Consider the following 25,718-nt stretch of genomic DNA (forward strand, 5'->3'; position numbering starts at 1 on the left):
ACCTGAAAGGAATAAACTATGGTAAGAGTTACACTCCTATTGAGGTAAAGAAATCTTATTTTTAAAAGAATAAAAGATAAATGACAAAAATGGAAATGTATGAAGGGCAGTTAGGAGATTCCTGGACTCAGGAAGACCTGAGTGTAAGTCCCTCCTCAGACACTTTCTAACTATGTGACCCTGGGCAGCTCACTCAATGCTGTTTGCCTCAGTTTCCTTATCTGTAAAATGAGCTGGAGAAGGAAATGGAAAATTACTCCTATATCTTTGTCAAGAAAACCTCAAATTGGGTCAGTGAAACAACTGAACAACAACAAAATGAACCCAAAGGTAATAATCCTAAATTTGCCCCATATATGATGCATAGTTATTGTCTTATTAAAATTTTGTGAGCCAAAGTTTATTTTTAAAAATTTGGACCTAGAAAATCTGAAAGGAATGAACTATGGTAAGAGTTACATTCATACTGAGGTAAAGAAATCTTAAATTTAGAAAAATAAAAGCTAAATGATAAAAAATAGAAATGAGAAATGTACTAAAACAGATAATGCAAGAAAAAGGGTAGAATTTATAAATATTTAAATGTTTCTTGTGTGCCACCCTAGAAATAAAATTTGCAATAAAAAATGCCTGGGGACCAACTGAGCCCCAGATAATTTCTAGTCTCTTTTGACTCCAGCATTCTAAAGTTCTATTTGAAAGTTTGGGGGAGTACCCTAGTTTGATTTGATTATGCAGTTCTTACAGACTATGATTCCTGGAAATAGTTACTACCAATTGCTATCACAACAAGCATTTTTCCCCACACCCAATATGTAGTGGTCCATGGAGTATACATGCAGCTAAGTAAAATGCTGAGAATCCAAGATATCTGATCATTAGGCGCCCTCCTCTGGGATGCTCTGTGTTTACAGGATTTTATTTGCATAGAAGAACTGGAGCAGCTCTGGAGGGTAGTAGCTCTGAAAGGAAGCAATGATAGAGGCAGGAGTGAGGAGGAGATACAATAAAGTTAGCCCTCCCTTTGCAGGAATATGAACCCCAAGAATTACCAAACATCTGTTAAATCCCACCCAGCCCTCAGATCAGCAGCTAGGGAGCAAACCTGCCTCTAGCTCCCAGGGGTGGCAAATGCAACAAACTTTCATTAAAAACCTAACCTAAAACATAGTTATTAGATACCCACAGACCTCTTGAGAATTGTCCTGAGAAGAGAGAAGTAAGATTTACATGAGAATATGTTGCAGGACAATTTGAAACCATTACCCACTCTTCCAAAATGTGCAATAATGCAAGCTGGCACCGTAAGGGAAAATGCTTTTTTGTTTTTTAATTCATATTTGGAAGTCATTTTAATACACACACACACACACACACACACACACACACACACAACTTTGTGACTCTCCTACTTCCTTTTGAAAATAAGTCATAATTTGCATGAAATCTTTAGCCCCTTTTCCATCTGCACAGTATTGTGAGACAATCACAGAGGGTCCCAGATATCCTGTACCCTCCCTGCATTTTCTTCTTGCCCTTTTCCTGACTCAGCTTTGGCACTCACATTCCACCTCAGATCTCCTTTATTTGTGCATCATCACTTCTCCCCATTGGCCAATAAGTTCCTTGCAGGCAGAATCCGAGTTATTTTTCAGCCTTATTAACCCCACTATGGAGCGTAGTAGGCACTTAAAAGCTATTCAACTGAATAGTCACAGTTTAATTTATAATTTTCCAGCAAAGCAGGTAGGCACTTTGTCTGAACCAGGGCATAGAAGAGGAATCTCCCACCTTAGAAAATATCCTCTTTTGGGGGTGTGATTGGGGATGTTGACTGTAAGTAATCTCTCTATTGCAAATATTGACAATATAGAAATAGGTTTCCAACAATGATACACAATGATACAGTGGAACTGCATCCTGCTCTGGGAGTGGGGAAGAGAAGAAGAGAGGGAAAGAACATGAATAATGGAACCATGGGAAAATATTCTAAATTTGTTCATTAAATAAAAATGAAAAAGGGGGGAGGAGGAACCACACACAAAAAGAAAGAAAAAGAAGTATCCTCTTTGAAGCCAGGGACTGTATTTCCCTTTCTTTGTATCCCTCACTAGTAACCTAGCAGGACTTGGGACATAATAAGTGTTTAATTAATCCTGATTAAAATAAGAGAAATGCTGCTCACCAGATGCCGAGAGAGTTTGGGGTTCCTTTGCTCTTCTTGGGCTTGGATGCTATAATCCAGGGGCTCCTTCTTCAATCTCAGAAAGGAGAGCAGGCATGAAAAGCTGTTCTGCAGGCCTAGGAAAAAGAAAATGGTGGCCTCGTCATGGTTAGGGAGTCAGACCATTGGAGAGTCTTTTAAGAGCTAGAAGACTACGTCTTTCATAAGATGTTAGTGGTCTGGGGAGCACTGATGGACCTGTGAGGGTTCTGCTACAAGGCTGCAGATGGAGGGGCCTTGGGAGTATCTGTGTTTCTCAAATGACCATGTCTAAACTATGGCTTCACATGTGAGTTTATGATAAATGTATTTCTCCATTCTCAATGACACAACAAAAGCAGGACTATTCTTCCCATACATCCTGGGGAGGTAGGAGTGTGGGATTTATTTGTGGCACACTTTGCAAGACTGAGGCAGAGTGGAGGCAACAGGAGAGAGAATGGTCCTGAGGTCTTTTGTCTTACGGGTCCATAGGGACTAGGGCTAGAGACTAGACCTGTTATTTCTTTTTTGTTTTTTTTTTTGTTGTGGGTTTTTTATTTAATTTTTATTTAACAAATTTAGAATATTTTTCCATAGTTATGATTCATGTTCTTTCCCTCCCTTCTCCCAACCCCTTCCTGTAGCCAACAGGCAATTCCACTAGGTTTTGCATGTGTCATTGATCAAGACCTAGTTCCATATTATTGATATTTGCATTAGGATGATTGTTTAGAGTCTCCATTGCCAATCATATCTCCATCAACCCATGTGATCAAGCAGTTGTTTTTCTTCTGTGTTTCTATTCCCACAGTTCTTCCTCTGAATGTGGATGGTTAGACCTGTTATTTCATTGGTATGGGGAACTTCTGGGTGAGGAACTTTCTCTACTCAAAGCAGATCAGTGCCTTCTCTATAAGTCATCATCTTGGAGAGTTATCAAGAGCACTACGAAGTTGAGTAACTTTCCCAGTGTCACATAGTCAGTATATGTTTGGGCAGGACTAGAACCCAGGGATTCCTGGCTCTGAGGCTGGCTCTCTATCCACTCACTCTTAGGTGGATAGATAAAAAAAAGAAGAAGAATTCCAAGCCTGGTTTAGTATTCTATTATTATACAGAGTACCTACTTAGCCCTGGGACAGATAAATTGTTGCCCTGGGGGTGACATAACCAGAGATAGAGCTTGAACCCAGATTTAGGGCACTGGACATTCTATCCTTCCAGGATATCTCTGCTTTTTGCTGCACTTGATTGAATTGGAGGTCCAAGAGACCCTCAGCCATTGATAAATGTCTACCACTTAAACATACTCTTTAATATTTAATATGCGGTGCTCAAAAGTTATCATAATGCAGCATCTACATGACTAATGTATAGAATTTGTGCATCTTTCAATGATATTTTATATATTAGCTACCCTGACACCAACATTGTGATTGATATCATTAGTCTTTTTCAAAAGCAATAGTCAAGGGGACAGCTGGTTGGCTCAGTGGATTGAGAGCCAGGCTTAGAGATGAGAGGTCCTGGGTTCAAATCTGGCCTCAGACACTTCCCAGCTGTGTGACCCTGGGCAAGTCACTTAACCCCCATTGCCTAGTCCTTACAGCTCTTCTACCTTGGAACCAATGCACAGTGTTGATTCTAAGACAGAAGGCAAAGGTTAAAAAAAAAAAGCAACAGATGAACAGCAATAAAGAATATATTACCTAATAAAGCTAATAATTTATACCTCATATGAGAACTCCTGTTTCTGTGATATTTTAAAACCACACATCCAGGGAATGATGAAGGTGGAGGGGTAGAAACGCATAATAATAACAGAGACTCAAGTTGGGGGAAATGTGCAAGTCTCTTTATAACATAGATGGCAGCCTACTGATTAAATAAACTCCATTAACACTGGCTTGTCGGGATTACCTGGTGTTATTAGTCTTAGGTTGGTATGGGTCAGGAGAAAATGGGAACTCCCAGGAACTTAGAGAGAGATTACAGGCTGAAGAATCAGAGGGATTTTGCTGCTATGGAAATAACTTCATAACTGAGCCGGCAGGAGGGCAATAACTTAAGCATCATGAGGATTACACCCTAATGTTCTTTGTGGAGAAAGCAGAGGTTTCATTTTGTGGCTTATTTATTTAGAGTCTTACCGTGGCAACGTGGGGGTTTCCATCCCTTAAGTGGACCAGGAGGGAGTCCCTTGTCCTTTTCACCTGGCTGGTGAAGAATTTCTTCCATTTCCAACCAGCAAAGGTAGCCAGTTGCCCAAACAAGATAAATGCTGAATATCTCAAGCTGTCATTTTCCTGTATCACCATCAGGAACCAACCCCCCCCCCAAAAAAGATATATGAATGGATTCATGCATTATGAAGCACCTAGATAAAAATGAAGAAATCAAAAACAAGTGGCTTTTGCATTATAATCTACCACTATTAGATATGATACAAAATACGTTGTCAAATCTATCCTGTAAAAACTCTCAAATTCAGATGAAAAGGAGATTGGGAAGTCACTAATGCCACACCCAGCTCTCTAATATCACTGCTTACCACACCAAGTCTATTTCTCCATACTTAATACAGGGATAATTAGAATGGAAACCTTTTCCCTCTCCTTTCCTTTGCAACCCTATTAATTTGGCTGTTTAATTTGTTCCTGAGTCTGCCTCAGGGGACAATGAATGAAAAGAACTGAGGAGGTTTTTGTTCTTCCTTTCCCCCCCTAGAGATAAAAAGAGAAAATATACATGACAGTCTAGGGTTGTCATCACCTAAAGAGACCTCAACATCTTGCAATCATAATCATAATCATAATAATTCATTTTTATATAGTGCTTTCCAATTTTCAAAATGCTTTCCTCACAACAATCTCGTGAGGTCAGAAGTATGAAAACAATGAAGAAACTGAGGCTTAGGAAATGAGGTGACTTGTCCATACATTCTGGGTCAGAAAAGAGCCTGAATCCAGGTTCAGAGCAGTTTCCTCATCTGTAAAGTGGGGATAAAAATAACTATCCCTTACCTCACTGGGCTGTTATGATTCAAATGAGGTCATATATATATATATATATATATATATATATATATATATATATATATATATATATAAATGCTTTCTACTCTTTTAACCAACACACAAGGAAAAATTATTGTTGTTAATATTATCATAATCACAATTATATATCTCTAGTTCTATTTTCTCAACATTCACTTCTTCAATTTCCAGCTGTCTTCCAAATATTTCCTTCTGCCTCCATTAAGTGCTTCAAACTCAGCATATCCAAAGTGGAATTTAACCTTACCATACACGTCTGCCCTAAGCCTGCTCTTTCTGATACCTCTATTTCTATTCATGGTACCTCCTTCTTCTGGGCAACCTAACCAGAAACTTCCATTTTTACTCTTCCATCTCCTTCTCCATACTCTGCAAAATTGAAACAGTCACCAAGTGATGCTGAGATTTCCCAGAGGAATCTCAGTGAAATTTACCCTGTCCATCCCCACCACCACCATTCCAGTTTGCACTCTTTTTGTCTCTTGACTAGACTATTGCTATAATTTCCTACCTGGTCTCTCTTTCTATTCCAATCCATTGAGTTAACATTCCTAAAGTAATTTTGACAATGTCATTCCCCTAATCAAAACTCTTTGGTGATTCCCAATGTCACTGAATTATTTAAGCTCAAGGTACCCTAGGATCATAAGATCAATGGATATGATTGGCATAAAGAAACTCAGAGGCCATCTAATCTAAACTCATTATCTTACAAATGAGGAAACTGAGGCCAACAGAATTCAAGTAATTTGTCCTATGTCACTAATGTCATTCCACAGTTCCAGCTTCATTGATCCTCTTCACCTTTTCTATGACCTGCCAGACTAGACTGCTCCTTGTTCTCCAAACATAGTCCAGTGTTTTTTCCATGCCTTTACTCAGGATGCCCTCCCTGACAGTGAAACCCTGTGAAAATATCTGTCCTTCAAAGTTCAGTTCAAATGCCAAATCAAACTTGCATCCCTAGCACCTAGGACAGTGCCTGACACATAGTATATAATTAATAAATTTGTTGGTGTTCAGTCATGTCCTATTCTTCATGATCCCATGGACTCTTAAAGACTAGGGGGTTTTCTTGATGAAGATACTGGAGTGATCTGCCATTTCCTTCTCCAGCTCATTTTTGAGGAAACTGAAGCAAATAGAATTTAGTGGCTTGCCCAGGTTCACATAGCCAGGAAGTATCTGAAGCTGGATTTGAACTCAGGTCTATTCTGATTCTAGATCCAGTGCTCTATCCGCTGAGCCACTAGCTGTCTTGATTGATCAATTGATCAACTGATCAATTGTTCTTCAGTGAAGTCTTCCCTGACCTCCCCAGCCAAAAGTGATCTCTCCTCTCTCTGAATTCCCACATTGTAGTTGCACCTTTCCTATAACATTGGTCATATTCTACCTTGTATTATAGTCATTTGAACATATGTCTTATTGCCCTTAATAGACTGAAAACTTCCTGAGGACAGGAACCATGTTCTAATCATCTTGATGTTCTCCCTGTGATTAAAAGCACTCAATCAATGTTTGTCGTACTAATTAGTAAGTCCTTAATACTCTACCCAGCAAACCCAGGTACCATAAATCTCTAGCCCACCTCTAACCACACAGAATTTAATCATGAGTTCTTCTTGAGCCACTTACATCATCTAATAAAGTCCTGGTCTGGAGAGTGATATCTATGAAGAAGGAGCCCAGACCTTTCCCCTTGATCTTGCCCAGGATAACAATCAGTGCCTTCACACTCTCATATATGATCTCAGAACTCACAGGGTCATACAGTCCATGAACCAGTGAGTCGAGCAAAATCTTCTTATACTTTTTCACCTGTTAGAAGCAAGGCATTTAAAAGCATTAATTAAGATAATTAATATTACAGTATCCAGGTTAACAAGAGTGGGCAGCTAGGTGGCTCAGTAGATTGAGAGCCAGATCTGGAGACTTTCTGTCTTAAAATTAATAAAGTGATTTGGTACCAGTACACAGAGCAGTAGAGCATGGGGGTTAAATGATTTGTCCATGGTCACACAGGTAGGAAGTATCTGAAGCCAAATTTGAAACCAAGACCTCCTGCTTGGGCAAAGCCAAGATGGTGGCTGAGTAGCAACAAAAGCTGAAACTACTCTCACCATCCTTCCAAACCAATCTTTAAAAAGCACCTCAAAATGACAGGAGTCAAAAATCAACAAAAAGATAGAGTGAGAGGGCTCTCCCATTGAATACAACCTGAAAAGTAGACAGAAAGAATTGATTTCCATGGGATAAGGGGGAACCAGAAACAAAACTGCTCACAGAGTAGGGGTGGTGGACCATCCCCTACCTTCTGCACCAGGATCCTAATCTGGGCATAGGCCAACTTTGGAATCCTAGGACCCTGGATATAGCAAAAAACAAAGCACCCCATACCCCATATCTATCCCTTGAAATTACATGCCCTGGTACCACCCCACAGTGAAGCCTAGAAGTCCATAGCACCTGGCCCTTTTCAGCTTATGCTGCAGTGAAGGACTAGCCCCAGGGCAAAATAGCTCACAGTACAGAGCCCTGCAAGCCAGCATCAGAGGAGACAGAATCAGTAGCTTTCAGAATTCCCAGTCCACAAGCAAAAATAAAAGGCTGGGGAAATGAGCACATGGCAAAAGAAACACCTAACTTTAGGAAAGTTCTATGGAGACAAAAAGGGAAACACAGAATCAAAAGGAGGTGGTGAAATCCAACAAACACATGCAAAACTTCAAAGACAACTGAAAATTCATCTCAAGTGATAAAAGAACTCAAAAAAGAAATTCAAAAATTAAATAAGACAGGTCAAAGAAAAATAGGAAATGGAAAAAACAAATGAAAGTAATTCAAACAGAAAATAACAGCAAGGCTGGTCAACTGGAAAACAAAAATTTAATGAAGGACAGAATTTCTTTAAAAACAGAATTGGCCTACTGGAAAAAAAGAGGCAGAAAAATCCAATGAAGAGAGTTCCACAAAAACAATAATGGACTGAATTGAAAAGGAAGATTAAAATGTTATGGAAGAAATTCATTCTTTAAAAATTAGAATTGAAACCAAGACCTCTCATCTCTAGGCCTGGCTCTCAATTCATAGGAGCCATCTAGCTGACCCTCATCCTCTTTCAATTGTCTTTCCTTCATGCCTTTCTTCCTTGAGAAGATTGAGTAATGTTGAAAAACCACTCATAACATTTTTTCTGCCATCCTTATATTTTCAAATTACCTTGTAGCATCAAGATCCACTATATTCAGCCAACCCTAGTTATTTTAGAATTATCTTAATTGGCTATATTGCCTTCTGCCTTACTGCATGTACCCCATCTCCCAACTTTCAGTTTCTGATCTGGGCTCAGTAATCAGAACGAAAGTACCATGCTACCATTGCTCCTGAAAAAAGTATGTCAATCCCTATAGATTAACAACCATTCCTGTGACTCCCCAAACATTCCCTTTCCTGGTAGAGTAGGGATTAACTCATTTTTGCATTTGTATCCCCAGGGTGCAGCACTGTATCTAGCACATAATAAGCGCTTAATACTTTTTCTTTGATTCATTCTGTTAAGATTTTAACAAGGACAGGCTGTTAATTTCTCTCTCTTTTCTTTTTCTCAAAGTCTGTCCAGCTAAAGAGAAATAAAGAAAGAATTTAAAGATTTGGCCCATTGTGTATTTTTCCTTTGTTGTTGGTCATTTATTTCAGTGGTATCTGACTGACTCTTCATGATTTCATTTGGGGTTTTCTTGACAAAAATACTGGTTTGCCATTTCCTTCTCCAGTTCATTTTAGAGACAAGGAAACAGAGGCAAAGAGGGTTAAGTGACTTGCCCAGTCTCTCAGAGCTAGTAAGTATCTGAGGTCACATTTGAACTCAGATCTTCCCGACACCAAGTCCAATATTCTATCTATCCACTGAGCCAGCTGACTGCCCTCATCTGAACCTTTTTTACATTGCCCAGGGCAAAAAAAGGATGCTGATTATTCTGTCTTCCTTCTAAATGTCCACTTGGTACTTTGCAACCTCTCCTTTTGGCCTCCATAGATGTCTCTAGAACTAGGCTTTGCCACTAAGAAGGGACCATGAAAGAATCATAAAGTTATAGGATCATTGATCCAGAACTAGAGAGATTTTTCTAATCTCTTTTTTTCACAGATTAAGAATCTGAGGCTTAAGATCACATAGGTAGTAACCATCAGAGGCAGAATTTGAACCTGAATCCTCTTACTCTACAGCTCTTTTTATCACATCACCCTTGGTCTCCTGGGTTCAAATCAGTGTGGCCTCAGACCCTTCCTATTGTGTGACTCTAGGCAAGTCACTTAATCCCCCATTGCCTCACCCTTGACATTTTAGAATTAACACTAAGACAGAAAGTAATGGTTTTTTAATAATAATAATAATAATAACAGTAATTTTAGTTGAGGTGGGGAAGGCAAAGAGAGGAGATGCACAAACCTACACCATATTTTGACCCTCCTTCCCAGAGGGTCAATGCACTTACTAGGGGAGCTCACTCAGTATCCACAAGGTGGGGGGCACTAGATCTCTCAGAGAGAAAAGTTTCTTTCTCATCAAAACCCAAATCAAACAAAGGACAGTCTAACAAAGTAATTATTCTCCTTGCACCGTAAAGAGAATATGGGCTGAAGCTCAATGGCATAGGGCAGTGATGGTGAACCTTTTAGAGATCAAGTGCCCAAACAGCAACCCTCATGCCACATGTGAGCCCCCCACCTTACCCCAAGTAGGGGAGAGAGAAAGCACTCCCATTGGCTGCTGGGCAGAAGGGCAGATGATGAGAAAAATGTCCTCAGGTGTGCATGGAGAGAGGGAGAGGAGCAGCCCCACCCCTGCCCCAACACATATGCCATAGGCTCACCAACATGGGCTTGGGGCAACAGTTCTCAAAATGTAGGCCTTCTGAGGAGCTTTTCCAGGGTCACTAGGACCCTTTTAAAGAGCCTACAGAGACAAAACTATTTTCATACCAATATGAAAATATTTTCATTTCTAGACTTAATTCACATAAACAAAAGCTCTCAGGTAAGGGGTGCCTCAGTAATGCCTATGCATGAAAAGCAGTTCTGAGACCAAAGAGTTTGAGAATCACTGATGAGGGGGGATTCCTAAGTGAGGAAAATCCCTCTGCCAAAGCAAGTTAGCACCTTCTCTGCAAATTAGTCTTAGAAACTTGCCTACAGCACTAAGAAGTAGAGGGACTTCAGAAACTCCAATTCCCAGCATCCTATTTTCCTCCTCACATTACGTGCTGACGTAGGGAGGATATAAGTTTTATGTAGCTCCACCTCCCTCTTTCTCTCTCTCTCTCTCTTCCTGTGCTCAGGTTTGGTGGAAGGGGCATGAGGTGAGAGCCAGGAGAGTTTGGCTCACATGGTCTTAATTTTGTTAGATAATTAGAGGTTTTTTAAAACTTCTTTTTCCTTTTTATTCCTTCTACTTCAAGTGATTATTGATAAACTTTATAAAATATTTTTTTAAAAAGTAGAGGGACTTGTCTAGAGTCACACAACCATTTGAGGTGAGAGGCACGAATTGAACCAAAGTTTTCCTGTCTCTGAGACTAGTTCTGTATCTAGTACACTACAATACCACCACCTTACTTCACTTTAAATACCCCCAACTAAATACCCCATTTCTGGAGTGCTGACATAGTTATTCACAAAGCAGCATCACTTGCTCCAGTTCCACTAGGTTCAGTGCTGCTCCAAATTCTCCTGGAATCCCCCAGTGGGAATATAAAAGGCATTACATTCAGGGCAGTGCCACTAGTGCCCACTTCCCTTAGCCCAATGCCCCACTCCCCTTAGCATACACGGGGACACAGGAGGGATCTGAAGAGAGCCTTTCTCTAGTGCGTCATTTTGCTTTGGGCAGACCTTTCTTGGTACAGATAATGTGTAATATACCTATAAAGGTGGCAGAAAGAAGTACCAGTAAATACTGCCAGGACACCTCTGGAAATATTACTTTGAAGTTTCCTTATTCTTGGCAGTAGGAAATTCTGCCACATGAGTGATCCCAGCGTGAGTAAGGAGAAGAGATGACTGAGAATACCTTGATTCTTACCTTGTCAGGTGCTTCATAAGCCATATTTCCTAAGCCTATAATTGCCATGTGACGTCTTTTGGTGTTGGAATCCCGAGCCCTTTCTGCCAAAAGGTAAAACATATTCTTCAGGGGCTCCTGGTTACAGAGCCTGAGTTTCCATGATATCTGTAATCAATACACTCATTAGGTCTTGGCTGAAGTTGGCTCCATCATTCATTCATCATTTGCAATGACAGAATATGAAATATGAAATATTATAAATGATGGGAGGCAATGGGATGTAATAGACGGGGTTCGGCACAAGAAGTAGTCAAGAACCTGGTTTCTGGATTTTCTGTTCATGGTTTAGCCATTCTCTATTGTGTGACTCAGGGAAGTCATTCACCCTCCTTTTCCCTATATGTAAAATAAGTTGATTGCCCTTGATTAGCTCCGGAATCTAATCCACCAAATTTAGAAAACATTTATCAAGAGAGAGCCCTGTGCAGAATTAATTAATTAATTAATTGATTGATTGATTATTGAGGGAAAGTGCCCAAGGAAGTATGTGACATGAGACAAGAGTTGATACTCTTGACTGTGAGAGACCAAGAGCATAACCACCTCTAGGATGGTGAAGCAAAGATTGGGGCATGAGAGTAGAGCTTACTCTGCCCCTTCAGAGCCTGCTCTGGATAAAAGTGAGAAGTAGGCAAAGTGTGTCTTCAACATCCTCTCTTCACCCCTCTCAGCTTCCTCAAGGTCAAAGCAATTCTCCCTCACACACAAAAACTTCCACCACCATATCCAGTGCATACATGCTAATCCTTGGCTGCCATGTCTTCATAAGACAGGGCTCCTTAGCCCATCTGCTTGGGAGACCAGAATCATGGACTAGAGCTAGAGAGAGCCTTGGAGATTACAAAGTCCCTACCCCCTTCCCTTTCTAAATAAGCTTCTTTTAGACCTCTCTCCAAGACTGGCCTTACTTACACAGCATTTTGAAGTGAGCAAAGTTTGTGTTTGACTCTCCCCACCGCAAACCTTTCTTCCAGCAAATCCTGATAACATAAGATCCCTTTCCTACTCTGGAGATTTTTATCTTTTACATTTTAACAGAACAAGGAAAAAAAAGAATAAAGCCTTAAGCCAAAAGGAATAGATTTCTAATTTTTCTCTGTTTTTCTCTTTGTATCTCTAGTAGATACTAGAGATACAAAGAGTATAAAGTATGCTAGTAAAAGCAGCTGGGTGGTAAATAAAGTGCAAAGCCTGAAGTCAGGAAAAACTGAGTTCAAATTCAGCTTCAGACACTTCCCAGCTATGTAATCCTAGGCAAGCATCAGTTAACCACTGTTCACTTCAGTTTTTTCATTGTAAAATGAGGATAACAGCAGCACTTTTGCAAGGGAGAATCAAATGAAATAATACACATAGTAGGCACTCTATAAATGTTGATTCCCTTCCGTTCCTACCCCAGCCCCCAAGTACCTAACACAAGTTTCTGGCACATCAGAGTTGCTTCATAAATGCTTGTTTAATTAAAGTGAATTAATTCTGGACTTTCAAGGACTATCAAATAAGATGAAATGGGGGGCAGGGTGTTAATTAGTGTATTAAAACTTCTCAATACCCTAAAAGCATACGAGATCTAAGGTAAACTTTATTCTCTAAACTTGCCTGGCAATCAAAAACTAAGATGCTGGACCAACATTCCTTAAGGCTTATAGTGGCATTCTATGAGAATAGAATATTAAACTGAAGGGAGGTGATAAGATAATATCTGTGCGAACTTCAGAAAGTATAAAATTGTGATGACTGCTGGCACTGAAGTTTTGGATTTATAAGATATTTTTAATATCTCTGTGGTTATTTATTTCTTCTAGAAGTTCTACATCTAAAATTCAGGCAATCGCAAAAACAAGTGGACTCAACCCAGTCATATTTATTATGGGGAAAAGTGGTCTATATCTGTAAGGTGTTATTGCTGTTAACTTAAACTAACCCTCTCTGATTCATACCCCCAAGCAAAGCTATTGACAATATGAGCAGTGGGGTTAATTAAATCTATTCAAGTAATATCAAAAATTATGCTCTCAATTAGGGAAATCACTAAGCATGGGAAGAAACACTGAGTGAATAAAAATCTCTGTTCTATGCCTATCCTTTATTTCTCTGACTCAAACCTTGGAAAAGAGAGATTTTCGAAATATTCTTTGCTTCTTAGATTGAGAGCTGGGTTCAGGTAGGTGGTCACTTGGGATTTCTCTTCGTGGTTGATCCACAGATCTGGAAAAGAAAAATCACTATAAGAATCCCAGGAAATGCACTCTAAAATAAAATCCTGTGTAATATTTAGTGGCGCTATGCCAGTACTGGGCGTCCAAAGTCCTATAAGGAACAAATCTGTATTTCAGGAACTTAGAGACCAGATGGGGAAAGAGAATGTTTATATAACAGGCACAAAACTGAATTGAGATTTGGTCCCTCTCCATCACTATTGTCCCATACTTAGCCAAAAGGAGTACTCCAGCATCTTGCAGCTGAGGAGGTTCTGGGAAAGCCCAACTGTTTTTCTCCTCAAGCTGAAACAGCATTCTTTTTCTTGCAACCTGGTCTGACTTGTCCTTGGACACCTCAAAAGGGAAACTAAAATAAAACATACAAAGTCACACTTGCTATTAGCCTGGGGAAAAAAGTTACAAACAAGCAAGACTGTTACACTCTACATCTCTACCACACTTAGCCAATCCAGGATTTCCACCAATCAATAAATATTTAAATAAATAAACATTGAAGCACCTACTCCATGCTAGGCACTGGGCTAAACCCTGGGGATACAAAAAGAAAGTCCAGTTTTCAAGGAGCTCACAGTCTAATTTCCTCCCTTAACCTAAAGGTTAGCCAATAAAAGTGACCATGAAGAGAAGCAGACCACCTCTCATAACTATGTAAGAAGTCGCCACAATAGTTTGTTTTCATTCTTCCCAAGGAGAGATGTTCATTTGTGTGTCTCTCTGGGTTCTTTCAGAGCTGCCAGTCCACACTCTCCAACACCCCTCTTTGATCACTAGGAAAGCTTTGGGTCAAGCCCTGACAAGGTACCTGAAAAATAGCCTGGGCTTGCTTAAAAGGAGAACCATTCCCTCCAACTGTTGATATTCCAGCAAGGTGATGGCGTTGGTCATGACAAGAAAGCTCAGTTGTCTCTGGTCCATGACAAGAAGATGCAGGTAAATTCTGTCTGCCGCTGCTGTCCTCTGGGAAAACAAACACGAGTCACCAACAAGCATTTCATCCAAGGCTAACAGACTGGCCACCAGCAAATAACTGCTTTTTTGGAATCAGAAGCTGGGAATTCAGACTGACAGTGTGTCTAAATTATATCTTGAGGATAGACAAATGGTCAAGGGATATGAATAGGCAGTTTTCAGATAAAGAAATCAAAACTATCAATAAGCACACGAAAAAGTGCTCTAAATCTCTCATAATTCGAGAATTGAAAATCAAATCAACACTGAGGTACCACCTCACACCTATCAGAATGATCAATATAACAGTAAAGGTGAGTAATAAATGTTGGAGGGTATGTGGCAAAATTGGGACACTAATGCATTGCTGGTGGAGTTGTGAATTGGTCCAACCATTCTGGAAGGTAATTTGGAATAGTGCCCAAAGGGCTTTAAAAGAATGCATACCCTTTGATCCAGCCATACCACTGCTAGGTTTGTACCCTAAAGAAATAAAGAAAAATGTTTATGCAAAATATTCATAGCTATGCTCTTTGTGGTGGCAAAATTGGAAAATGAAGGTGATTGGGGAATGGCTGAACAAATTGTGGTACGTATATGACGGAGATAGAATTCTATTGTGCTGTAAGGAATGATGATCTGGTAAATTTCTATATGAACTGGGAGAACCTCAGTAAACTGATGCAAAGTGAAATGAGCAGAACCAAGAGAACATCATACACAGAAAGTGAAACATTGTGGAACACTACAATGTAATGGACTTTTTCTAATACAAGACAACCCCAAAGAACTTATGAGAAGGAATGCTTTTCACTTTAAGAGAAAGAACTGTGGGAGTAGAAACACAGAAGAAAAATAAATGACTTATCATTTGTTTATATGGATACATGTTTGGGGGTTTTGGTTTTGAAAGATTGCTCTATTGCAAAAATAAATAATATGGAAATAGATATCAAGTGATAATATTTGTATAACCCAGTGGAAGTGCTTATTGGATGCAGGAGCAGGGAAGGAATAGGGGAGGTAAAGAAAATGAAATATGTAAACATAGGGAAAAATTTTTAATTAAAAAATTAATTATATCTTGAGGCCCAAGAATGAGTGTGGGCACCAGAAAAGTGTGACGTGAACAACAGAGGAACTGAACAGCAGAAAAGATTCAATTAGAGGAAGAGAAATATGAGATCCTCACCTCTCTCCCATGATGAACAGCTTCCTTGGGCCAGGTGATGCCAGACCTGAGATTTTCTAAATTCTGGAAGAATCTTAGGGCTGACCTCAATCCTCGGAGCAGGAAGCTCTAGAAGTGAGACAAGTTCAGGATGGAGGGAGGATTTTCTAACCTGAGCTCAGAAACAGGCAAAGGAAGAGTCAGATTTACCTAGATTGTGAACAGGAAGGGACTTTAGAGACTGCGAAGTCTAACTCCCTCATTTTACAAATGAGGAAATTAAAGCCAAGGAGGCAAAGAGACTAGGTCACCATCATATAAGTAGTAAGTAGCAGTCCTAGTATTTGAGTCCAGATCTTCTGATTCCAAATGCTTAGTACAGTCCCTGGTACGAAGGAAAACCTTAATAAATACTTGTTCTCTTTCCTTTCCCATTCCCTTGTTTCTCAGTTCTCTCTCCTTAGGCCCTAACCAATCAATGTCCCCTCTAGCTAAATGCAATATGGTACAAGTAGAAAGAATTCTGCCTTTGGAGGAAAAAGAATACTTGCCCTTTTCCCTCTTTTGGTAAAGGCAGGGTATTAGTTTAAATGAAGATCCTCATTGAGAAAAGAAGTCAAATGGAAGGTCCCTTCCTTTAATTCTAATCATTCTGCTTATAATCTTTAGTATAGGACTCTAAACACAGGAAATCATAAAAGATTTCCTGAATCACAGGCTAGAACTATCATGCTGAAAGTGAGCTCCTTCCCCTATATAATATCTTGACAATGCAGATTCAGTGGAGTAAACAGTATCAAGGATTTACTTAACTAATGAATGGGGGAAAGGGCAAGAGAGATCAGATTCACAGACTCTCTTTGACTGCAACAAGGAGAGCGCCACTAGGTAGACCATGCCTTCATCTGGGATATGGTGGCCAGTGCTAAACATAATCCGACTGAGATTTGGAAAGACGGTGCAAGGAATCCCAAGGGAAGTATTCTTTTCCCTCACATACAAGTCAGCCTTTGATGGCTGCATTAAACGTGGATTCAGTGCAAGCCCCTGGTTCTTACCTCTAGTTCCCAGATCCTGGGCTGGCTGGTTATGATGAATTGAGCTTCTGTAGGAATTCCCATGGAGAACTGTCTCATAGTAACTCTTGGGATGATCCAGTAGGTCCTGCTTGGGTAACTGAATGTGATGATTCCACAGAATTTCCCCATCCCTGGAAAGAGTATTTTGAAAGGGGAGGTTTGGAGGTTGAATGAGTATTCGTTCCTCACCAGACTGGCTAAGAAGTCAGAAATGCAGGGGCAGCAAGGAGGCCCTGTGGATAGAGACCCAGACCTGGAGATTAGAGGTCCTGGGTTCAAATCTTCCCTTTCTAGCTGTGTGACCCTGGGCAAGTCACTTCATCCCCATTGCCTATTCCTTATGGCTCTTCTGCCTTGGAACTGATACTTAGTGTTGAAAATAAGACAGAAGGTGAGATTAAAAAAAAAAAGTCAGAAATTCAGATGTGCCCAAGGTTGTTCTGGCAGACAATGGAATTTTCCAAAACAGAGCTAAGATCCTCCTCCTCCTCCTCCTCCTCCTCCTCCTCCTCATCCTCTTGCCTCTACTGTCTCTTTGAGTCTTATCAATACTTTTCAAGCTAAGGTGCTGCTGTGAACACATCATTCCCTGCAACAAAGTACATGACTATTTCCTCATCATGGCACCAGATGGCAGTAGCAGCCTACTGAACTACATGAGAGATGCTGGAAAACACCGGAAGTTTATGCCAAGACTGACTTCTCTGAGCCAACTTGGGGGGGGGGGGGAGGGGGGGAGGATTAAAAAAAAGAAAGAAAGAAAGAAACAGGACACCAAGTGCCTTGAGAGTTACTTAGTGTGATGCCAGCTTTCATGTTCTTCTCCCCCGTGAATTATACAGGACAGATTGAAAAAAGATTAGAGGACAGGAAAAAAAATGAGGAGGTAGTTCCAGTAATTCAGATCTCCTGGAGGACCTGAGCTAGGGTGATATCACCAGGAATAGAGAAGGGAGGAAAAAGTCCATAGTTGGAAAGAAGAGTTGAAAGAAGGAATGGGATTAATTGCTAGGGTATAAGGAGACGTCATTGTTGATTAAAAAGCTTTGGAGACTAAAAGAAACATTTCTTTTCATTTTAAAATTACAAAGTTAGGAAGGGGAAGCCAGTTGGGAGAAAGAGGAAGTAGAGGAAGATAATGAGTTTGGACCTTGTTCTTATGGTCTGAATCTATGATTTCCTTTGGATAGGGAATTCCAGTGAAGAAATTCCCTTTACTAATTCAGATCAGTACTTGGTGGATTCTTTATCGACTTGAAGACTTTATGGAATAAAACATTGAGAGGTTAAGTGATTTGCTGCCAGTGGGTATCAGAGGCTGAACTTGAACTTAGAGTTTTCTGACTCTGGATCTATCCACTCCTCCCACTGGCAGAGATTAGTTCTAGATATTCAAACTGCAGGTAATAAAATGCTACAGTTTAAAAGAACTTCAGAATCTAACCCCCTGCATTATACAAATAAGAAAACTAGAGACCAGAAAGGTTAAGAAACTTGCTCAAATTCACATGTTTAATTTGAAATTGTGGTGGAATATTTAAGAAGAAATATCAAGTTGGGGCCAGAAATTTAGATTTGTAAGTTAGCAGCATGCGTTTCGTTGAATCTATAAGTGAAGATAATAACTTTTAATGAATGAGGTCAGAAAAAAAAGCAGAGGACTTACTGAGCTTTAGATGTCATCCACAATTAAGAGGTAACAAGGGTGGGGAAAATCACAAACACACACACAAAAGGAGTAGAACTAGAGCAGTTCAAACAGAAGAAATAGTTTCCAAGAAATGAGACCGGGCAAAGAGGTAAAGATCACTGAAAATGCTGTTAACAGAGTAGAAAAAGCTTTGGGATTCAGCTAGAAGGGATAATTTCAGTAGTACAGAGATGAAGGAAGCTGGCTTTTAAAACTATAAAGAGGGAATAAATGTTCATGGTGGTCTACTAGTTCCTTAATAAGTCTGGCAGCTAAGGATTAGATAACAATTTAACAAATATTTATTGTCTACTAATTGAAAGGCATAACTTTTATTTAGTAAGCTCCAGTGCTAAGTACTGAATATACCAAAATGGAATCAGTATTTATCCTCAAAGAGCTTAAATTCTACAGTGAGACGTAAATAGGATAGATAGAAGCAGCAGAATCAAACAAGTCTCTTGTCTCTCTGTCTTCTGTCTCTCCCTCTGTCTCTGCATTTCTGTCTCTGTTTCTCTGTGTCTCTCTCTCTCTCATTAAGATACAAAGAGACCGAAGTATATTTAATACAGAGGTGAAGGAACCAGAGACTAAACCAGAGATAATTATGAAAGCATTAGAAGTAGGAAGGAAGAACACTAGTGGAAAAGTGAACTTGGAAGGGGAAGAGGAATGCTATCTCTTCTGAGACTGATGGAGAAATGAAAGAATAACTATAAAGTCAAAGGTATCTAGATATTTTGTGATCCCTGACAGTGGGCATGGGGTTGCCCAAGTGGGAAATGTGAGCTTAAGTAGAAATACTGAAATAATCCATGTGAGGAATTAAATATGGAAGGAGTTTTAATATATACAAGAAAACTTTGAGTAATTGAGAGTTATTTTTAAGAGATTAAAAAATGTTCTCCAGGGACATAAAGCATAAAAGAGGAATATTTTAGTAGAAACACTTTGCAAACAATTGCTTGTGAACCAGAATTAAAAATCCATTGGATTCCAAAACAACAATTAGTAGAATAATAATCTCATACTTTAAGAAAGTTTCATCAGCCTTTTAAGGCATGCAGTGACATCAATTTGTAAAGATAAATTAAAATCCTACTCTTGGATTTTTAAAAAATCAATTTTATAATCACAAATTTGTGTTCAAAAAATAAACTTCACAAGTATTACATGGAAGAAACATGGCCATATTCAATGGAGAAATATTTGGGAGTTGTAATGCAGGTTCAATATCAGTTAAGTTTGTGGAATAGCCACCCAGAAGCTTAAGTCTAAAGAAGATCTAGGATCAAGAAATGATAATCCAGCTCCATTCTGCCCTGGTTAGCTCACATCTGTAATACTGTTATATATAATAATTATATGTCATATATTTTCATATAATATGTAATTATACATAATACTCAACTTACAGTTTAGGAAGGGGTAGGGAGGGGATAAGGATTTACTAAGCACTTTTCTTGTACCAGACACTTTACAAATAGTATCAGATCTTATCCTCACAACAACCATGTGAGGTATGTTTTATTATTACCTCTGTTTCATAGTTGAGGAAATTAAGGAAGACAGAGGTTAAGTGACTGACCCAGAATCACATAGCTATGAAGTATCTGAGTCTAGATTTGAACTCTGGCTTTCCTGTCTCCAGGCCCAGTGTTCTATCTACTGTTCTACCTAGCTGCCCCAGTGGCCTTTCATTTGGGAGGATTCTGGGAGTGGTTCCAGCTTTCACTGTTACTAAGCTGCCATATTGGCTCCACCCCACCTCCCAATGGCCTTTAGTAAGGACATTGAAAAACTAGAGGGTGTACAGAGAAAGGCACCAGGATGGCGAAGAGTTCTATTGGCCAGAGAAACAGGGATTGTTTAACCTGGAAAAGACTTGGTGGGGTGGATATAGGAACTATAAGTAGAAGTTTTAGAGCAATGAAATGAAATCAATGTAATGGAAAAACGTCCTAATAATTAAAACCACTCCCAAATAGAATGAGCTATCTGGGGAGAAGGGAGGAGGAGTAACTCCCTTCCCTCACTAGATGTCTTCTAGTTGGGGTGTACTGATGTTCCCAGAGGACTAGCACCTCTGATGTGAGAGCTTGCCATAACCTTTTCAAGGCTGCTCATCCACCTTTGGTGTCTACCTTCCCACCTGACTCTCACCTGTGGCTCCAAGAAGCTGGAGCCATACCCTGGTAAATCTCAGCAGGTAGGATAAACCAGGTCAAAGGTAACTAACAGGCTTCAGATCCATTGGTCAGTTAGGAATGATGTCTACTCCAGGGATGTGAAGACTCCCCTGGTAGAATGGGCAGATAAAAAACAATCTGTTCCAACAGTCATGAAGGCAGCAGAAGCATGGGTGCTAGGGAGCACTTAGAGCTTTGTTGGACATCAAAAAATCCAAGGTCATCCTCTGTATCCTGTGTCATCACCAGTCAAGAAGATTGGTCATTGAAGTCCTATCCCTGGACTTCAGTGACTTTGGGGGAAAGAGAGTGAGACCAATGACCTTGTGCAACAATGCGTCATTTAAATCCAACTTATGCATAAGTCAAGACCACCAGTGACATCATTTTAGTCCTTTTCAAGAATGAAGGGCAACAACCAAGAAGTCTTCCAATGAAGATTGGATTAAAACTCACTAGTGATGCTATAGAAGTGATTCTCTATCTGGAAAGGGGGCAAGTAAATGGTTGCTGAGGTCTCTTTCTGCCCTGAAATTCTGATTTCCAGCCCAAATCAGAAGCCATCTCTTCCTCAAGGCCCTCCCTGACATCTCTCATTGCCATATAAAAGTGATCTCTTCCTTCTTCCTCTCCTTTCTCACAGTACTTTTTCCTCCTCTCTCTTTTGTGCTTCTCTCACTTTCCTTTATGCGTAAGTTATTCAAACTATCTCCTTATCCTGGTACTTCTCCCCCTCCCCCCCGCCCCAATTAGGCAATAAACTCCTTGACAACAGAATCTGTGTCAAAGCTCTCTTTGCCTTCTCAGAGGCTAGGACTTCATTAATGTATGTGGAATTGGATTGACACAAAGAAACAAGTTTCCACCCTCTTCCCATCCCCACCTCCATTTATTGAGTCTATGAGGAAATTAAAATGGATAGCCATCTGCCTCCTTTTGTGTCTTGTGGCCCCAGAGAAATCCAGAGACAGCTCCTAGATTAGTACTAATATGTACTTTCTGATTCCTGTTATGGGGATTACTATTTTTGACACTGAAGATGTATTCAAGATTTTTCAGAAGTGAAAAAGAGGTAATGAATAGCCTCAGATAAGATGCAGGCACAAAACCAGCACAAGAAGAAACAAAATCAAGACTTAAACCCCAGACAATGTAAGATTTTCACTAAGGGACTCCCAGTCCTTTCAGCTATTTTTCTCTTCCTGTTCAGCTTTGAGTCTGAGGCCAAATATACCTGTTTGGGGAAGGAGAAGCCTTCTTTGATCACTTTACAGAATCACACACATTTCACAATGGCATTATTGCCTTAAAATTAAATACCACCTTTTTCTCTATGACTATTTTCATTACTGATTAATATTCCTGATAACCAACAATATATAGCCCATTGAGGCAAGGATGTTTATTTAGATGCAACATATTTTCTTTCAGAGTTCCTATTATTAGTGAAAAGAATAAACCATTACATAACATTTTGCAAACAATTCTTCCATGTTTATCTAAGACCTAGTGACTAATAACCAGGACATTGCCTTGCCTGAAATAGTTTCAGAGTAGCTTCCCTGCAGCTGTGTTTGTGTGTGACTAGCTAGGGAACTTGCCCAAAGGGGTTAATTTGGACCCTTCCCTTAAGGTTTCATTTGCCCTTCAGAACCTAAGAAAAATCTGCCATTTCTCCTTCATACACCTTGGTATTCATTTCTCTCCTTGATAACCCTAGCTTTCCTGCTCAGATTCATACCAGCTTTAAAAAAAAAAACCCTTTGCAAAATATCCTTTGTTTACCACTGGCCCTACATGACTCCTTCACATTTTTTTCCCTTTCTTCCTTCCTTCACTCCTTTCCTCATTCTCTTCCACATGCAATTCAGACTCTTCATTCTATTTCTAGACCCAGAACAGTTACAACTCTATTTGTGCCTAGAGGGAATTGGTTCTTCCTCCAATTTATTTTTTTCCACTGCCCTAACTGGTTTAGGTAATGGCCCCATTCCTGTCCTGCTGACCCTGCTGTCCCAGCCATGGGGCCATAGTACACTTAGTGCTTCTCCCACAACCATTTCTATATAGCATCACAGCTCTGTGGCAAGAAGGAGGGAAGAGTGTGTGTGTGTGTGTGTGTGTGTGTGTGTGTGTGTGTGTGTGTGTGTGAATGAGGGGGGAAGGGAGGGAGGGAGGGAGGGAGGAACAGGGATAGGGAGAGAGACAGGGACAGGGAGAAAGACAAAAAATGTTGTAGGAGAGTATATATGTGTACAAGAAACAAGGAAAGGGGCAAACTGGGTGGTTCAGTGGATTAAGATACAGGCTTAGAGATGGGAGGTCCTAGGTTCAGATCTAGCTTCAGACACTTCCCAGCTGTGTAACCCTGGGCAAGTCATTTAACCCCCATTTGTCTAGCCCTTACTGCTCTTCTACCTTGGAATCAATTTGACTCCAAGATGGTCCAAAGCCTCTGAGCTATGCTGCCAAGTTAGACTGTCCATAATAAAAAGCTTCTTTAAAAGGGGGCTCACATCTACAAAATAATCTCCCAGATGGAAATGGTGGCCTGCGCCCCTCAGTACAGCTCTATTTTCTATAAGATGATCTGTAGCTGCTTCTGCTAATCCAAGGTATAGAGCCCATTAAAACAATCTGATTAAGTGAATTGATGGTTAAGGAGAGCAAAAATTCCTATCTTCATATGCAGAATTTTTTTTGAAAGTCTCAGCCCAGAAAAGAAGAACATTTCTTCCAAATTAAATATTTCCAGTTGACTCTGGTAGAAAATAAAATGCTTGATTTCTTCATTTTTCCTCTAAATCCAGTATACTGAATTTGTTAGAAATGTCAGATTTGCATTAAACTTATAAAAGACACCATTTTTCTAACAAAGAGAGAGAGAGAGAAAGAAAGAGAGAGAGAGAAAGAGAAAGAAAGAAAGAAAGAAAGAAAGAAAGAAAGAAAGAAAGAAAGAAAGAAAGAAAGAAAGAAAGAAAGAAAGAAAGAAAGAAAAGAGAGAGAGAGAGAGAGAGAGAGAGAGAGAGAAAGAAAGAAAGAAAGAAAGAAAGAGAGAGAGAGAGAGAGAGAGAGAGAGAGAGAAAGAAAGAAAGAAAGAAAGAAAGAAAGAAAGAAAGAAAGAAAGAAAGAAAGAAAGAAAGAAAGAAAGAAAGAAAGAAAGAAAGAAAGAAAGAAAGAAAGAAAGAAAGAAAGAAAGAAAGAAAGAAAGAAAGAAAGAAAGAAAGAAAGAAAGAAAGAAAGAAAGAAAGAAAGAAAGAAAGAAAGAAAGAAAGAAAGAAAGAAAGAAAGAAAGAAGGAAGAGGAAGGAAGGAAGGAAGGAAGGAAGGAAGGAAGGAAGGAAGGAAGGAAGGAAGGAAGGAATCCCAAGTATAGCACACAGTCATCTTATCAAACAAAACAGTCTCCTGAAACTCTAGCTCAGCAAATGACTGTACTGGTTGGATTTTACAACAAAATATATTCTTCGTTATCCCATTCTGTTTTGTTCTCCCAATTCTGCATCCAATTTGAAAGAGAGTTTAAGTCTACTACAAGAGAATCCCATTTTTAAAAGTTAGTTTATTAAAACTTTATTAATTGATCCCAACTTGAGGAAGAAGTCATTCTGAATAAGTAAAAAAACTTAAGTACAGATATTTGGTAATCATAGAGCATTATAACTAACTAGAATATGGAGACCACTGTATCCAACCCTACTATTTTAAACAAGATTATTTCAAAGGCCCCTCCCTATTCTCAATTTCTATGCATATTCCTTTAAAAAATTAGGCTTGTTAGTTTTAGATACTTATGGAATTGATATAATGAATAAATAATTATTCGTTTCAGTTAACATACCAATTGTTGAAAAATGTGTCTAAAGAAATTGGGGCAGCTTAATTCAGTTTGTTATTCTGTTGTCTTAAACATTTTTCTGTCATATTGCTCATACTACTAGTACTACTACTACTACTACTACTCTTCTCAAATAAACAATAAATTTCAATTCACTTACTACCAAAATAATTGCAAATTCTAAATTCAAGAAGCATAAAATGAAAGAGGTTTGCCTATATGTATTATAGCCATGAGGGTATCAAATCAAAGGTTTGAGAGTCAGAGTTAAGAAACTTGAATTAAAGTTTTATCCCTACTACTTATATATGTGACCTCAAGTGAATTATTTATCTTCTCTGGGTCTCAGCTTTCCCGCTGCTAAATGAGAAGTTTGGGTTAGATGATCTCTAAGGTCTCTTCCAGCTTTAAGATATTATAATTCCTTAAATTATTAAATCTAATCTACACGGCAACAGAGCAGTTCCAAGTTCCCTTTGAACCAGTCAAGATTCCTTGATCTTTATTACTGACTAATTGTTCATCCAGGGAGCATGGTACAGATAAGAGAGCAGTTGACTGGGAGCCAAGAGACCAGGCTTCTAGCTGTAGTTCTACCATTATGTGACTTTGGATTTGTCCCTTAACACCCCTCAACCTTATTTTTCCTCATCTGTAAAATGAGTGACTTGGACTTCCTGATGTATGGACTTCCATGGTGTATGACCATTCTAATTGCCAGGAAATCAGAGAGAGTTCCCAGTTCTATGTTCTTCAGTTAACCTGGAGGTTCTAACTTTTACCTCTTCAACTCTATCATTCCTGTAGCTCTTATTTAAACATTTGAAATTAATATCAGCACCCGAGTACAAGGAGAAAAATACTTCAACACCACTTTTAGTTGCAAAGTTAATCATGTCGGTGCAAGTTTATGTATTTATCACCTCAACTAGTGAAATCCAGAGAAAATAACCAACCTTTTCAAATGACTAATATTAAAAAGGCCTTTAAAATCTAGAAATGCTTGTGGTTCTTCCTGGCTTCCAAGCTTCCCAAAATGCTTACCTTAGGGAGTCCTCAATAACCGCATATGTGGTGTCAAGTGATTCTGCCTCAATGTTTACCCTGATGAGTGCTGGATGGAATGAGAATCACAAAGATTTCTGTTCTTGGAACAAGAGTGGGGGCAGACCACAGGGTTGCATTTGTCCTTG

General features: G+C 39.4%; 1 protein-coding gene across 1 annotated transcript; it reads right to left on the reverse strand.

Moving 5' to 3' along the window:
• Positions 1 to 578: 578 nt before the first annotated feature.
• LOC100020564 (protein maestro) lies at positions 579 to 25,718 on the reverse strand. Its single transcript, XM_007486674.3, is given in 12 exon segments — positions 579 to 962; positions 2,186 to 2,268; positions 2,271 to 2,301; positions 4,357 to 4,512; positions 6,901 to 7,083; positions 11,348 to 11,494; positions 13,495 to 13,597; positions 13,820 to 13,957; positions 14,414 to 14,568; positions 15,752 to 15,859; positions 16,789 to 16,940; positions 25,570 to 25,718. Coding segments are annotated over 11 exon segments (1,308 nt in total). The 5' UTR covers positions 16,939 to 16,940; positions 25,570 to 25,718; the 3' UTR covers positions 579 to 908.

The sequence above is a fragment of the Monodelphis domestica genome, chromosome 3 (genome assembly GCF_027887165.1).
Source record: "Monodelphis domestica isolate mMonDom1 chromosome 3, mMonDom1.pri, whole genome shotgun sequence".
In the NCBI taxonomy this organism is placed as follows: Eukaryota; Metazoa; Chordata; class Mammalia; order Didelphimorphia; family Didelphidae; genus Monodelphis; species Monodelphis domestica.